Genomic DNA, 16,438 nt, shown 5'->3' on the forward strand with positions numbered 1-16,438 from the left:
TGATTTGTTGTGAAAGAAAAATTGATTGATAAACCCAGACTGAAACCAACAGGCTGAATATGTTCAGCAGCATAGAGAAGCAAAGGGGATAGGTTAGCTGCAATGCTGTGATCCGGTAGGTGACCTGGCTATTCTTCCTGTAGCTCAAAGTCTGCACTCTGCACGGATCAAGCACCAATTAGGCAAATTCCAGGAGCCACATAGTCTGTTGCCGGCTCCAACCTGCCATGTGGGCCGTCACGACTTGAGATCCCACATGTCTGCACGGATCCAGCATTCCAGCGAGTACTCTACGACCGCCTTCCCCTCGCCGCGCCTCCACCAGCTTACCCCCGTCACGCGAGCTCACGCGCCGGGGGGACGGAAGCACAACCACCTGACCACGCCGACGCCACGCGGCGAGCCTGTCTCTCGTCCGGGCTATTTAGTGCCGGGTAGTCCAGTCTCAGCGGGGCCACTTGGAGCAGGCGGCATCCGCTCGGTACTGCTGCTGATTTGGTGAGCGCGGGGAGACGCGGGATGGGAGATCTGGTGGCGGCGACGGCGGCTGTAGCGTGATGGTGACCCCGGGCAGTAGCCGGAGCGGCCCGTCGCGCGTAGCGGCGCGGGGCGGCGTTTCCGCCCCCGGGAGCCCGCGCGTCTCTTCTGCCGCGACCGCTTTCGCGGCGCTCCGGCGCAGGTGGCGGTGGGCGCCCTCGGGCGCGTCGACGCTGGAGCGCGCGGCCCGCGCGTTCCTCCTGGCCTCCGCGGCGCTCGTGCTCGCCTGCGCGCTGTACCTCTACGTGTTCCGCTACGTCGGCCGGGGAGGTCGCGCTCGCGCCTTCGCCGCCGCGGGCTTCGTCGGGGACGCCGCCGGCCTGGGCCTGGGCCTGGGCCTTGGCGGCGTGGCGTGCGACGTGTTCGACGGCGCCTGGGTGCCCGACGACACCGGCCGCCACCCGCTCTACAACAGCTCCGAGTGCCCGTTCGCGGAGCGCGGGTTCGACTGCCTCGCCAACGGGCGGAACGACACCGGGTACCTCAAGTGGCGGTGGAAGCCGCGCCGGTGCGACGTGCCGCGGTTCGCGGCCCGCACCGCGCTGGAGCGGCTGCGCGGGAAGCGGGTGGTGTTCGTGGGGGACTCCATGAGCCGCACGCAGTGGGAATCCTTCATCTGCATGCTCATGGCCGGCGTGGATGACCCCAGGACGGTCTTCGAGGTGAACGGGAACGAGATCACCAAGACGATACGGCACCTGGCGGTCAGGTTCGCGTCTCACGGCCTCACCGTGGAGTTCTTCCGGTCCGTGTTCCTCGTGCAGGAGCATCCTGCCCCACGGCATGCCCCCAAGAGGGTCAAATCCACATTGAGGCTGGACAGGATGGATAATTTCAGCCGGAAATGGGTGAATTCGGACGTACTGATTTTCAACACTGGGCATTGGTGGACGCCGACCAAATTGTTTGATACGTAAGGTCCCTCGCATTGATTTACTGTGCCTTTAAGTTCTAACTTGAAAATGTGTAGTTGTTTCAGTACTGCCAATGTCTGCTTTGCCATTCACAATTTCTTTTCCTTTTCTTTTTCGGACGAAACATTCACATTTTCTTAGGATTGAAAGCTCTATATTCATGGTTGAATAGGTAGTGTGTATTTCTTCTTCTTTTTTCAGAAAAAGACATTGAAGGAATATGTGGTGGTGTGTTCACTTCGATGCTTTGGCCGCCGCCCAGTATTTTTAATACCGTGCCTTATTTTAGAAATAGAATCCTAGCTCATATTCTAGTTAGAGGTAGAGTTTGATACATCTTGGATATTGGGGAGTGATGCATCTCTCTATTTCACATAGGTACCAATAATGTAGCAGAAACTCAGGGGTCGGGGTGGGGGGCTACAAATCAAGGGAAAAATGCGAGTGCCTTGCGGATCTTTTGCTATACCAACTTTTTTCTTAGTACCTAGTAAAATCATATGTATTGAATCATATTTGCTTTTGATGACGCTTACCAATAGGTACAGTCTTACAGGTTCTTGAAATGTCAATGTTAAAGTTGTCAACTTGGCGATTTCATCTGCCGGATGATATGCGCCTTCCATTAAACATCTTTTTCATTTGTTTCTAGGGAATACTGTGTTCATATCATTTTTGCCATCTTCAGATTTTAACATAGCATCACTGTGTTGCTTTTAACGTAGCCTTTTTATCTTCATATTCTCTGCATCTAAGTGGTGTGCACTAATGTAACTGAAACACAAGTTTAATAGTTTTTCTTATTACCTGGTCTTCCGAACAGGGGTTGCTATTTTCAGGCCGGGCGTTCTCTTAAATTAGGTACATCCATCGATGCTGGTTTCAGGATGGCACTGGAGACCTGGGCCTCATGGGTACAAAAAAGTGTTGATTTAAATCGAACACATGTCTTCTTTCGCACATATGAGCCATCTCATTGGGGGTAAGTTTTATAAAAAAAAAATCACTCTGAAAGATTATTATGGTTGTCAGGCATTTGAATCTCATGGGAGAAAACTTGTAAAGGTGTTAATTAGATTCTTAAAGATTGTCGTCATCCACATACCTTGATATAATTTTCAGCCCTGTTAGATGATATACTGATATGCCTTTACTTAAATCATAGGTAGATTGATAATGGCGCTAGATAATTGGGCCAATTTAATTATAGTGATATCTTTTAGAAAAAAAAATGGTCAAGATCCCTGTCCATTTTGACTGCATGTATAACATCTATAACCAGTCCATTGCACGTGCAATGTGAATATAGATCTAATTGTTCTAGCTCCACCAAGCCATACATAATGGATTTATATGCCTCCCACATTCTGGTTGATTCATGAGTTGTAAACTGCTTCATGTAAATAAACTACTAAATCGTCTTACTCATAGCTAATATTAGCTAGCAAACTATTAGCTGCTATTAGATGGTTTGGTCCAACTAGTGAGATAGTTGTTATAGTTGGTATTCAGCTAACAATTAGCTGGATCTGTTTGAATCCAAAGAAGCTAATTATTAGCAGCTAGAGCTAACTATTAGTTCTATGGATCCAAACAGGGCCTTAGTTCATATGGAAACTTTATCTCACTGCACCTCTTCATTTGATTTGATATTTTCATTGTTTCTCTATACAAATACACTTTTTTCTGTCCCTAAAAAATATGATATGGTCTAACTGACATGACCATGATTATACCACAAAAAAATGTCAATGTTGCAAGAAATTTTGCAGTATCAATTCTTTTCTTCATTGGCTCTGCTGTAGCTATTCTGTAACAACTGACAGGAGCTCTCTTCCCATTTCATAGGGACACAAGCCAAAAGGTGTGTGAGGTAACAGAGCTGCCTTCATCAGAGGCCAAAGGAAATGATAAGAGTGAATTTGGGGCTATACTTGCTGATGTTGTAACCAACATGAAAGTTCCTATCACAGTACTGAATGTAACTTTAATGGGAGCGTTTCGAAGTGATGCACATGTTGGCACTTGGAGTTATCCTCCCACTATACTTGATTGCAGCCACTGGTGTCTTCCTGGAGTCCCCGATGCTTGGAACGAACTCGTGTTTTCGTACCTTTTGACAAATGGTGAGTTCTTAGTTATGCTAATGTCTATCTTCATTTCTGTGAATCCTGTCAGTAATGTATATCAGTTAGACAAAATTTTGACATAGGAGTAAAATTTTGCTTTCTTGCAAGGTAAAGTGTTGTTCCACTGCAGCTATAGTATTATGAATTTCTAGGACTTTTATATACAATACACTTTTTATCTCTGCCGAACCATGGTGCCCATGGAATGTCATGCATAGCATGAAAAGCGAGATTTTCCCATCATAAATAGTGAGATTCTGATGGATAAGTCTCATGTGTGGCTGGTCTTTGTGGGGTTGTGCTGCTCACATGGTCCTTGTGGCTGTTTTTCTGTTTTTAGGACGGTATCTTAGACTAGAGGACAACATCTTAGAGGACAGTATCTTAGACTAGAGGACAGCATCTTAGCTAGGACAGCATATTAGCATCTTAGACTAGCATCTTAGACTAGTATCTTGGCATATGCTTGGCTGGCTAGCAGCCTATAAATATGTAACCCCAACCCCTCAGGTTGGTATGGCATTTGTGTGAGAAATAGACAAGAAAATTGCCCCAACTCCTAGTGTCATCCTCTCTCGATGAGAGTAAGAATTCTGCTACTACCAAGAGTGAGAATTCAGCGACTAACAGCTGGTATCAGAGTCGTATTATCCTATAGCCTGAGCATCTCTTGCTCATCTTCTCTCCCAGCCCCACAACAGCCCCAGCTGTTGGCAGCAGCAGCTCCTCCGGCCGCTCCTGTTCACTCCTCTCCCAGCTCGTCTGAAGCAGCCCTCTCCCCACGCAGCAGCCCCCCAGTAGCGCGTCATGTCCGCAGGGCAGTCTCAGCGCTCGGTCGCCTCGAGCACGCGGCGTCGGCAGGAGGCCGAACTTGCCGCGGCAGAGGAACGCGAGCGAGCGGCGGCAGAGACCGCTGCGGCGGCGGCAAGGGCGTCGAGGCTGGCAGCGGCGGAGCTGGCAGCAGCCAGAGCGGAGGCGGAAGCAGCGGCGGCGGCGGATGCAGCGCGTGCGGCGGCAGCGGAGGTCGAGTTTCTGCGCGGCAGCGTGAGCAGCTCCGTTTGTGCTGACGACAGTGCCAACGCGGACCTCGAGCTGCTGGAGAGGGAGGCAGCGCGAGCGCGGGCGGCGCAGTGGGCAGCCGCGCACGTCCACGAGCCTGGCGGCAGTCCAGACAGGCGCGGACGCGCTGGTGGCGCTCCTGGTGGAGGCGCGCACGGCGGTGGCACTCCTGGGGCAGCCGCGCACGTCCACGAGCGTGGCGACAGCCCAGACAGGCGCGGACGCGCTGGTGGCGCTCCTGGTGGAGGCGCGCACGGCGGTGGCGCTCCTGGGGGAGCCGCGCACGTCCACGAGCGTGGCGGCAGCCCAGACAGGCGCGGACGCGCTGGCGGCGCTCCTGGAGGAGGCGCGCACGGCAACGGTGGCGGACGGGTCGATGGAGATCGCGGCCTTCACAGGCAGCGTGGCTCTCTCTCCCCGGATCGGTACCGTGGTTACCACGGGTTCCAGGCTGTTGTCAGGGACGTCGGCCCCGGCGGTGGGTGGCCTACCCTCACCAAGACCAACTACGTCGAGTGGGCTGCGGTGATGAGGGTAAAGCTCCAGGTGCGGCACATGTGGGAGGCAGTCCGATACGGCGACGTCGACTACAACCTAGATCGACGGGCGCTGGATGCTCTCATCGCTGCAGTCCCGCCCGAGATGCAGTTCTCGCTTACCATCAAGTGGACTGCCAAGGAGGCTTGGGACGCCATCGCTGCGGCACGCATCGGCAGCGACCGCGCCCACAAGTCCACACTGCAGGCACTTCGCAAGGAGTGGGAGAACGTGGCCTTCAAGCCAGGTGAGGACGTTGATGACTTTGCTCTCCGTCTCAACACTCTGTTGCAGAAGATGGTACAGTTCGGCGACGACACCTACGGCGAGAAGAGAGCTGTCGAAAAGCTCTTCCGCTGCGTCCCCGAGAAGTACAAGCAGATGGCTCGCTCGATCGAGTCTCTGCTGGATCTCTCCACGATGTCGATCGAGGAGGCGATAGGTCGCCTTAAGGTCGTCGACAGCGATGAGCCACAGTCCCTCTCGGGGCCCATCACCACTGGCAGGAAGCTCCTTCTCACTCGGGAGCAGTGGCTTGCCAGCCAAGGTGACCGGAGGAAGGGGGAGCCTTCTTCCGCGATAGCCGGCCGCAAGCGTGGCAAGCCGCGTAGAGACGCCCAGGCCGGGGCGCAAGGACGTGCCGAGAGTGATGCCCGCGGAGGCGCCCAGGGCGACGCCGCCGGCAGGCACAAGCCGGCACGAGACGACACCTGCCGCAACTGCGGCCAGCTTGGCCATTGGGCCAAGGACTGTCGACAGCCACGACGTGGCCAGGCCCACGTCGCACAGGCGGAGGAGGAGCCGGCTCTGTTCATGGCACATGCCAGCATCGAGCTACCTCCAGCGGCACCAGCCGTAGCGGCTCTCCTCCACCTTGATGAGCCAAAAGCACACGCCCTCCTCGGCGACAGCTCCGGCAACGACAAGACTGACGGGTGGTGCCTCGACACCGGCGCCACCCATCACATGACCGGTCGACGGGAGTTCTTCACCGAGCTTGACTCTAGCGTCCGAGGCTCCGTCAAGTTTGGGGATGCCTCCGGCGTGGAGATCAAGGGCGTTGGCTCCATCATCTTCACCGCCGTGTCTGGTGAGCACAGGCTGCTCACCGGAGTCTACTACATCCCCGCGTTGAGGAACTCCATCATCAGCTTGGGACAGCTGGATGAGAACGGTTCGCGCGTGGTGGTTGAGGATGGAGTCATGAGGATTTGGGATCGCCGTCGTCGCCTTCTTGCCAAGGTATCCAGAAGCGCAAATCGACTCTACGTCCTTAACGTGCAGGTGGCACAACCCCTCTGTCTCGCTGCTCGTCGGGACGACGAGGCGTGGCAGTGGCACGAGCGTTTCGGGCACCTTCACTTCGAGGCCCTGAAGCGGCTCAGTGCCATGGAGATGGTGCGAGGCCTGCCGTGCCGCGACCATGTGGAGCAGCTCTGCGACGTCTGCATGTTGACGAAGCAGAGGCGACTCCCCTTTCCCCAGCGGGCGAGCTTTCGAGCCAAGGAGAGGCTCGAGCTCGTGCACGGGGACTTGTGTGGCCTGGTGACACCGGCCACACCGGGAGGACGACGCTACTTCCTGCTGCTCGTCGACGACTTCTCCCGCTACATGTGGGTGATGGTCCTCGGCAGCAAGGGAGAGGCTGCGGACGCCATCAGGTGCACGCAGGCTGCTGCGGAGGCGGAGTGCGGCTGCAAGCTGCGCGTGCTGCGCACCGACAACGGCGGCTGAATTCGCGTGGTACTGCGCTGATGAGGGCATTCAGCGCCACTACTCCGCGCTGTACAGCCCGCAGCAGAACGGCGTCGTCGAGCGGCGCAACCAGACGGTTGTGGGGATGGCTCGGGCCCTTCTCAAGCAGAGGGGGATGTCGGCTGTCTTCTGGGGAGAGGCGGTGGTGTCGGCCAGCTACATCCTCAACCGCTCGCCTACCAAGGCGCTCGACGGCAGGACGCCGTACGAGGCTTGGCATGGGCGCAAGCCGGCGGTCTCCCACTTGCGGGTCTTCGGCTGCCTCGCGTTCGCCAAGGAGCTTGGCCACATCAGCAAGCTCGACGACAGGAGCACTCCGGGAGTGTTCATCGGCTACGCGGAGGGCTCGAAGGCCTACCGCATCCTCGACCCGAAGACACAGCGTGTGCGCACGGCGCGCGACGTTGTGTTCGGCGAAAGGCGAGGATGGGCGTGGGACAAGGCGGTGGACGATGGCTCGGCTCCGACGTACGACGACTTCACTGTCGAGTACGCCCACTTCGAGGGAGCTGGGGGAGTAGGCAGCTCTTCTTCGGCGAGCGCGTCTACCCCAGTCCCCGAGCCTCCACCGACCCCGGAGCCTGCTACTCCGACAGCACCACGCTCTCCAGCCAGGACCTCGGCTGCGATGAGTTCTTCGCCGGCTCCACCACAGCCGGCAACGCCACGCACTCCAGCATCGACAGGCACCTCTCCGGGCACGTCTACTCCAGCTCGTGTCGAGCACAGCCCGGTTGAGCTCGCTACTCCGCTCTCTCACGACGAGGAGCGCATCGACGCGTACCACGACGGCGAGCCATTGCGGTACCGTACGATGGAGAACCTTCTCAGCGACCAGCCGGTGCCGGGACCGGTGCCTCACGACCTGGAGGCGCAGTTGCACCTTGCGTGTGACGACGGCGAGCCTCGGTCGTATGCAGAGGCCGAGAGACACGCGGCATGGCGCGCCGCGATGCAGTTGGAGATGGATGCGGTTGAGAAGAACCGCACCTGGGAGCTTGCTGACCTTCCTCGTGGTCACCGCGCAATCACCCTTAAGTGGGTGTACAAGCTGAAGAGGGATGAAACCGGCGCCATCGTCAAGCACAAGACTCGCTTGGTGGCACAAGGTTTCGTGCAGCAGGAGGGGGTCGACTTCGACGACGCCTTTGCTCCCGTGGCACGGATGGAGTCCGTGCGACTCCTCCTTGCGCTAGCTGCCCTGGAGGGCTGGCGTGTTCATCACATGGACGTCAAGTCGGCGTTCCTTAACGGCGACTTGAAGGAGGAGGTCTACGTGCACCAGCCGCCGGGATTTGCGATCCCCGACAAGGAGGGCAAGGTACTCCGCCTACGCAAGGCGCTCTATGGCTTGCGGCAGGCACCGAGGGTGTGGAATGCCAAGTTGGATTCCACGCTAAAGGGGATGAGCTTCGAGCAAAGCTTGCACGAGGCGGCCATCTACCGACGGGGCAATGGAGGAAATGCCCTGTTGGTGGGTGTCTACGTCGACGACTTGGTGATCATCGGCACCAAGGATGCGGAGGTGGCGGCATTCAAGGAAGAGATGAAGGCCACCTTCCAGATGAGTGACCTGGGGCCTCTCTCCTTCTACCTGGGAATCGAGGTGCACCAGGATGACTCTGGGATCACGCTTCGACAGACCGCCTACGCCAAGCGCGTCGTTGAGCTAGCTGGGCTCACCGACTGCAACTCAGCTCTCACTCCGATGGACGAGAGGCTGAAGCTGAGCCGCGACAGCACGACGGAGGAGGTGGACGCTACGCAGTACCGGCGTCTTGTGGGGAGCCTTCGCTACCTCGCCCACACACGGCCGGACTTGGCATTCTCCGTCGGCTACGTTAGTCGGTTCATGCAGCGACCGACGACAGAGCACCAACAGGCTGTGAAGAGGATCATCCGCTACGTTGCGGGGACTCTCGACCACGGCCTCTACTACCCGAGGTGCCCTGGGGCGGTACACTTCGTCGGGTACAGCGACAGCGACCACGCCGGCGACATCGACACCAGCAAGAGCACGAGCGGGATCCTCTTCTTCCTCGGCAAGTGCCTCGTTAGCTGGCAGTCGGTCAAGCAGCAGGTGGTGACCCTGTCCAGCTGCGAGGCCGAGTACATAGCGGCCTCCACCGCTTTGACTCAGGCGCTCTGGCTCGCTCGACCGCTCGGTGATCTCCTCGGCAGAGACACTAGAGCGGTGGAGCTCAGGGTGGACAACAAGTCCGCTCTGGCCCTGGCAAAGAACCCCGTGTTCCACGAACGCAGCAAGCACGTCCGGGTGAGGTACCACTTCATCCGAGGCTGTTTGGAGGAAGGGAGCATCAAGGCGAGCTACATCAACACGAAGGACCAGCTTGCGGACCTGCTCACCAAGCCCCTTGGGAGGATCAAGTTCTTTGAGCTCTGCTCCAGGACCGGGATGGTTCAACTCTCCCACAAGACGACGCACAAGACTTAGGGGGAGAATGATGGATAAGTCTCATGTGTGATTGGTCTTTGTGGGGCTGTGCTGCTCACATGGTCCTTGTGGCTGTTTTTCTATTTTTAGGACAGCATCTTAGACTAGAGGACAACATCTTAGCTAGGACAGCATATTAGCATCTTAGACTAGCATCTTGGCATATGCTTGGCTGGCTAGCAGCCTATAAATATGTAACCCCAACCCCTCAGGTTGGTATGGCATTTGTGTGAGAAATAGACAAGAAAATTGCCCCAACTCCTAGCGTCATCCTCTCTCGATGAGAGTAAGAATTCTGCTACTACCAAGAGTGAGAATTCAGCGACTAACAGATTCAATGTTACTTGAAGTGGCATTCGAGGCTGCACTGAGAAGTTAATTTAGGCTGTGTTAGTTGATCCCTGACAACTTTTAGTATAGCGGTCATCTGTAAAGATTAAGCAGCTATTTACTGATGCTACTTTGGAAGGCCTCAAGTTATCTTCCAAAAATTGCCACTCCATTGTATATTACCTTACCATCTATTACTCATGTGTGTGCAGTGAGCTAGTTATAGTTCTGTACCTATCTGTTAGTATTTGGTGTGCCTTTAGTTGCTTCAAGTGTTATGAACAAGTTTGTCATTAAGATTGAAGTTAACCTGTTTTCATTGTATTTGGATAGTCACCTGAACCCATTTTTCCCATCTGAATTGCACAGGTTGGCGAAACATGGTGGGCTGAATTTTATGGCCGCATGCTAAATCTACCCTTGTACTGTGATATTTGACATTACCAGGTATACTAGAGAATTAACATACGTCCAGGACAAGGCAGATGCATCTGCTAGGTGGTTCACTGGACTTCTACATTCTTTTCTTCTTTTTGACTAGTATACAAGGTGAAGCATGCATCGAAAGTTGTAGATTTTACATCACTTCTTTAATTCTTCTTGTTGGTAAGGATTAGAAAGCCGTGACAGTCGTTCTGTCAGCTCTATTTACTAACGGTTCATTTTATATGTTGTTAAAAATCAAGTTTGTATTGTAACCACTGGGTACGCCCTTTATGCACAAACATTTACTTGATACATTGTCAGAAAGTGCCCTCTCTCAATTGGATTGGCAAGTTTTGAATGTCTAGCACCGCCTCCACATTGCATTGTTTTGTTTCTGTACTGTCAGTATGCGTTGTGCTATACAAGTCTGTCGGCATACACTGTAAGAGTAAGACTAGTCGTATGTTCCATGCACTAACCAATTATTAATTGGCGCCCTGTACACAATCATTTCTCACACACACTCACATAATTTCAGCAGGGAACTTTACATGTACCTGAAACTTATTTCAGCAGCCAAGAGCCAACCCAAAAGAATTGTTAGCTGTCGAGGCAGGCCGGCAGCGACATAGAGCTGCAGCCATGACAGCAACAGGGAGTGGTGTATTTTGTATAGCGAAGACCTAAGCATAGCTACCTATACAAGCTATTGCTATGCATGTATATATGGTTGCCATATGGGGTGTTTGTATATCTGCATATCATGACCTTGCCAAGCTCGCCGTTGTCACTGCCATGGGGATGCTCTTCGTCCTGTTATTGTTCTCGCCCCAATGCCAGAGCATGCTCTCCCAGAAGCAGAACTTCTCAAAGCATGTCTTCAGCCTGGTGTCCGTGATGTTGTGGCGCCAATGGCCATCTTCAGAATTGGCCTTCTCAGCCTGCCTCCGGTCCCACTCCAGGCTGGCCTTCTGCCGTGACCTCAGCAGGCAGTAGGACTGGAGCTTCCGGGGCATCTTGTCATGCACCTTCCACCACCGGGCATGTGCAACATCGCTCGCAAATTCGCGCATTCCAGCGTTGTTCCAGTTGCAGTCATAGTCTTTGAAGCACAGCCATGGCTTCAGGCCAAGGTAGTGGAGAACATAGAGGATTGGTGGGTCTGCGCCAAACAGCTGAGTCTTCTTCGCCTTCATGGCCTGGCTGTCGCCCTCCCAGAAGTGCTTCAGAAAGTTCATGTGCTTCGGGATGCGGTGCCACCACGTGAATATCTCATTCAGGTATCCCTGGTCCCCGCCGTTGTATGAAGTTATCTCGTTGATGTGGTCCATCAGCAGCTGGAATGTGCAGTTGGAAGGCTCTATGACCATGACACCAGAGTTAAAGAGTGTTGCGTTGTTGCCAGTTGCAGTGATCTCTGGCATGGCGAACAGGAAGTCAACATTCCTCAGGATGAGGAGGTCAGCATCTATGAAGATGATCTTGTCATAGTCAGTCAGCTGCCACAGCCTGAACTTGCTGTAGTTCCACTCGTTGTATGCATCACGCTCCGCTTTTGGGTTCCTGATTCTTTGGATTATTCTGACCTTCCACCCTGCAGCTTCCAAGCCTCTCCGGTGGTGCTCGCTTATGGTCTCATCAACGAGGATGACTAGGTCCCTGGTTGATCCTGCTTGGCGAATGCTTTGAGCTGCTGTAATAGCACCGCAGACGTATTCACTCGCTGAATGCAGTATTGTTGCATATGCTTCTCTTCGTCGATCTACTGAGAAAAGTCTCGCTGCAGCAGTAAGAATAAAGTCATTTGCTGGAAATTTATACTTTATCAGACAAATGAGTAAAAACAGGCACACACTTCATGCATGTTACCATAAAAAGTACTACTGTATGAAGTACTAGAGAGAAAGGAAATCTTTTTTTTTTGCTGTACTGAGTGTGCTGACGCTTAGTAAATATGCAACTTACATTTTGCTTTGAGTGGAACAGCAAGCTCACAGGATCCGACTGGAAGCCTGAGCTTTTCCCTTAATGCTTTCAAGTCAGGACTATATAACCAAGCATTGCCTTCATGTCTCACAAGGTTCTTGCAAGGGAAGAGATTCGGGATTGGAAAGCAGTCAGTTACAAAAAGAACATGGACCTTGTGGTTGCGCTTTGAGGATGTCACAGCCAATTTTGCTGCTGAGAGCTGCAAATGAAGCCGTGCAACATCTCTTGACCAACCTGCCACACGGGTACAAGGAAGCTTTACAGCAATGACATCAAAGCGTACACCTCTTCGTACATTAGGTTCTGGAAGTGATGGGCAAGAGGGTATCTCTGTTTCTTCCTCCTCATCGATCCATTCAGGATACAGTGTTTGCCAAGTAATGCTGTCCTTGGCATGCTCAAGACTTATAATGGAAACATGGCTGTCTGAGAGCAATTGTGTCCAAGAGCCATACTCAGTGCTATTAAAATTCAAGAGTCCAACTTTGAGATTTTGATTACCGCTTCTTAGATTTCCCAGTGCTTTATATACATCCTCCCACCGAACATCAACAGAAGATACATATCGTGGATCAGAACTTGTTTTGTCCCACATCCAACCGACATCCACATACCTGCAAAGCATATAAACTCACATGAGCCGATATTTATAGCTTTAGAGGCATCGTCATTTTTTACCGCATCACAAATATTACCGGGAGGCTGACTGCAATTGGTGCTCGTATAAGGTTGGAGTCACAAGGGTAAGAACTGTCGCAGAAATGATAGCTACGATCAAGATCCTCAAAGATTTGAACTTGCAACCACAGCTCTTTTCAAGGACAAGAACTTCATAATTTTCAACATCTTTGAAACTTTTGCTTTTGGAGGCCCTTCTCTTAGTTGTGTCCTCACTGTAAAAGGTAGAATCGAACTTGGTCATGCAAAACAGTAACTACTTTACCAGATAAGATCAGCCATCAAACTACCATGCTGGACACGTGGAGTTCAGAAAGGAATTCAAAAGAGACAATGCCAATGGAAATAGATACTAGACACTGATTCCACAAGATGACAAGAAAATAGATTCTGAAGTTCCTTCTTGAGCACAAAGGTATATGTCATTTTCTCCCTTTTCACTTTGATGCGCCTTATAATCACAGAGGTGTAAAAGCATGATCACTTGAAAGTTGAAAGCGAAATCCAATATGTATAGGCAAGGTAAAATGGCTTGATAACCTAATTTGTATAGGATAATAATTAGATAGACCTCATTTAGGAAGCACTTATGCTTTTACTAAAAAATTCAGCAGCGCAAAAGGAAATTTTTGTAATAAAACTTTTTCATAAAGTTGCTGCTAAAAACAACCGCAAAAAGTATTGAACGCAACATCTGCAACTAGTAAAGAGCAACACATTTAGGTCCTTCATGATTAGGTCAGAAGATAGACTAGATAACATTTTCATGTACAGCAGGATAGCGGTATAGGAAGTGCTATGATATCATCTGCCTTGAGTCCAAATAAGTGGAATGCTGATAGGCCCGCAAAACCACTTTATGGTCAGAAATACATAACAATGACAAATGAAAGCACCCAAAGCACACCGTTTTAAAAAGGAAGAAATGCAGTATATCCGATAGTTGGATGTGAGAGCGAGCCACACCAAAAGATGTTTGCCAATCGAAGTAGGAAGTGTAAAGTAGCTAAAAGTTTCTAAGCACTGAGGAAAATTCAGAGAAGAAAAATCGCATGGACTTGAATTCCACAACCTTGCTGCTCCATTTCATCAGCCACAATTTTTAAGGAACACAGAGCATCAGAACATGTTACTAAATCACAAAGGTGGCTCTGCACCTAACTCGCCCTGGACCGATTCTCCAAAATCAGAAGCATGATTAGCTGTTCGATACCGTTGTGATCACGAAACGGGAAAAGTTCAGAGTAACTGCTGCTGCTAGCACTACCGCACATGGCAAGACCACGTCTTGTGCACGTCACGCGTGGCCGTATATGCCCACTGCCAAACGCCGAAGACCAGCGCCACACAAGTCAGCCTCACCTCAGATCATCAGAGGACCGACGGCCGACCAGGTTAAGGCGAGCGGCGAAAACGAGAGCACGATCCAGTGGAGACGGACCCGTCCGGGATTGGAATTCGATGGCTTGGACGCTTGGTGACCAACGTGAGATAGCGTTCCACAGGACAGGGACGACGGGGTCAACAATGGTCACTAGTGCGGAGGACAGAAGGAGACCACCAGGCGAACTAAGCAGGCTGCTAATGATCACGCCATCACGGGAATATTGAGTGCTACTAATCAGCAATCAATGGAGGATTGGATGCGAGCACAACAGGGGAGATTTCTTGCGGTTAATGCGATGAGGATGCAACGAGCGAGGCGTAACCACCAACCACTGCGGCGCCAGCCAGCAATTAAGAGGGCGGAGAGACGGAACGACGTGTCACCGGCTCACCGCGCTCGCTGTCGTCGTCGTCTTCCTCCGGCTGGTCGGGTCGAGAAGGATCGACGATCTAATGCGGCATGCAGTGCCCACCTGTGCGGCGTTGAAGAAGAAAGAAAGAAAGAAAGGAAAAGAAGCAGCTTTGGTTGGGATTGTGAGAGGAGAGCGAGGGAGGAGGAGATCTTACGGGGCGCCGGCTGGACGGTAGCGCGGCTCCAATGGGCCCATCGGTGCTTGTTGCGCCGCCGCTCACGCTTCTCTTTCCTAACTCTCCTGATGAGAAGGAAGGCAGGCAGTCACCGCCTATCGCCGCCTCGGCCACCGCCGCCGCCGCCGCCGCCGCTGCGCACCTGAAAAAAAAATTGCGACACGAAGCGCATGGCGAAATGTCATGTAAAACATGCAGGCCAACGAACCAACAAAACAGCCCTAGCGGCTTTAGCCATAGCAAAGATACAGTATTAACGAGAAAAGATGGAAAATTGATGCGAGCATTATTTCTTGGAAGAAAATACTCCTAGTACAACTGTACAGGGCAAAGAAAAGGAAGTGAGAGCATTGACGTCGCACACCATGATGAACACGCAGAACGCGGAGCAGGGGAGCAGAGGAAGGAAAGAAAAAAGCAAGGGAACCCCAGAGTTGGAGACCTCAGACCCAACACCCAACGCAGACATGGCTCTGACACAGGCCTGCCCAGCCCAGCATCGGGAACCCCAACAAAACAATAAACAAACCGATTCTGCTGTGAATCCGCGGCAAAAATAAACAAAAATTTGAAAGTAACAAGTGACAGGAAAAGGTGAGCGGGAAAGAGGATCAAGCAAATGCCCTGTGCCAGCAATGGAGCATAGCAGAGGCCTCTCTCGAGAGCCAACAACTCGAAACCAAATCGAAATCAGAAGGCCAAGAACAAGCGGTGATCGAATAGCCAGAAACAAAGCGGAGACGGGCAGTGGTGTACCCTCGCACCGAAGGAAGCCTTGTGAATCCACGAGAGGAAGGAGGAGGAAGGCGTGGTTGCCGCTGCCTGGCTTGCTGCTTTCCTAGCACTCGATTTCTCTATCTACTAGAAGAAGAACTCGGCGTGCGAGCTCAGGAGGGGGAGAAGCTTTATATGTGAAGATAGAATACGGAGTAGAAGAGTAAGATGAATCATCATCGTGAAACACCACAGGTACGCCGACGCGGGGGGTGCGGAAGCCCCGCGAGGCGCGGCAATGGTGATGGGTTTTCTCGGCTTTCTGCCAATTATTAGGCGGGCGTACTGGTGGCCTGTACCACAGTCCACAGGTCAAGGCCTAATCTTCACGGCCGGGGCCATGCGCTATCTGGGAATTGGTGGTGGACATGCATTAGCTTTCGTGAGAAATTTGCCTTGGTAGATGAATGTTCGGCAGGAAAAAAAAAAGCATCCAAAATTTTCCTCGGTGCAAACTGCGGATATATTTCAAGTGATCCTAGAGGAGTTTAATGTTAAAAAAAAGTATGGTTTTGTCAGTGGAGCGTTTGCACTCTAAGGGCGTGTTGTCGTTTAGAATTGTTGGTGGACACGCTTTGAACATGAACGGCTATGATCGATTTATGCATGCATAATAAAGTGTAAGAAACTTTCCTAAAAAAAGATAATCTCGAAATTCATATATTGTTTTGTTCAATATATTCAATGGCATTTTAAAGTAATTACCACATGAGACATGATGCGGTAGAAATTATTCTATATATGGGAACCGAGACTGGACACTGGGGGACATGCCTTACGATGCATTTAAAAGATGGAAGAATTTTCCAACAGAGCGTGTTTGCATCATCACAGGCGCCACAAGCATCTGAAATTGGACTTCTGGTGACACCGGCTCAGAC

At 52.1% G+C, this 16,438-nt stretch overlaps 2 protein-coding genes across 4 annotated transcripts; one reads left to right on the forward strand and one right to left on the reverse strand.

The window, feature by feature from the left end:
• The first annotated feature begins 128 nt into the window (after positions 1–128).
• Positions 129–10,810, forward strand: LOC136516451 (protein trichome berefringence-like 7). 2 transcript variants are annotated; one of them, XR_010774066.1, is made up of 5 exons: positions 129–1,450; positions 2,275–2,433; positions 3,300–3,577; positions 10,086–10,163; positions 10,681–10,810. XR_010774066.1 is itself a non-coding variant. In XM_066509852.1 (4 exons), exons 1-4 carry the CDS (start codon positions 558–560, stop codon positions 10,106–10,108), a joined length of 1,353 nt encoding a protein of 450 aa, XP_066365949.1. In that variant the 5' UTR covers positions 131–557; the 3' UTR covers positions 10,109–10,504. The 2 variants fall into 2 exon arrangements, 1 of the variants encoding a protein (XP_066365949.1); XM_066509852.1 differs by lacking the exon at positions 10,681–10,810 and having other exon boundaries at positions 131–1,450; positions 10,086–10,504.
• Positions 10,689–16,091, reverse strand: LOC136516449 (putative UDP-glucuronate:xylan alpha-glucuronosyltransferase 3). Of its 2 annotated transcripts, XM_066509846.1 has the most exons (5): positions 15,540–16,091; positions 14,763–14,925; positions 12,827–13,024; positions 12,108–12,745; positions 10,689–11,922 (listed from the first exon to the last, which is right to left on the reverse strand). In XM_066509846.1, the coding sequence occupies exons 2-5, from the start codon at positions 14,801–14,803 to the stop codon at positions 10,904–10,906; spliced, it is 1,896 nt and encodes a 631-aa protein (XP_066365943.1). In that variant the 5' UTR covers positions 14,804–14,925; positions 15,540–16,091; the 3' UTR covers positions 10,689–10,903. The 2 variants fall into 2 exon arrangements, with proteins under 2 accessions (XP_066365943.1, XP_066365944.1); XM_066509847.1 differs by lacking the exons at positions 14,763–14,925; positions 15,540–16,091 and adding an exon at positions 14,588–14,605.
• Positions 16,092–16,438: the final 347 nt, after the last annotated feature.

This window comes from Miscanthus floridulus, chromosome 17 (genome assembly GCF_019320115.1).
Source record: "Miscanthus floridulus cultivar M001 chromosome 17, ASM1932011v1, whole genome shotgun sequence".
NCBI lineage: Eukaryota > Viridiplantae > Streptophyta > Magnoliopsida > Poales > Poaceae > Miscanthus > Miscanthus floridulus.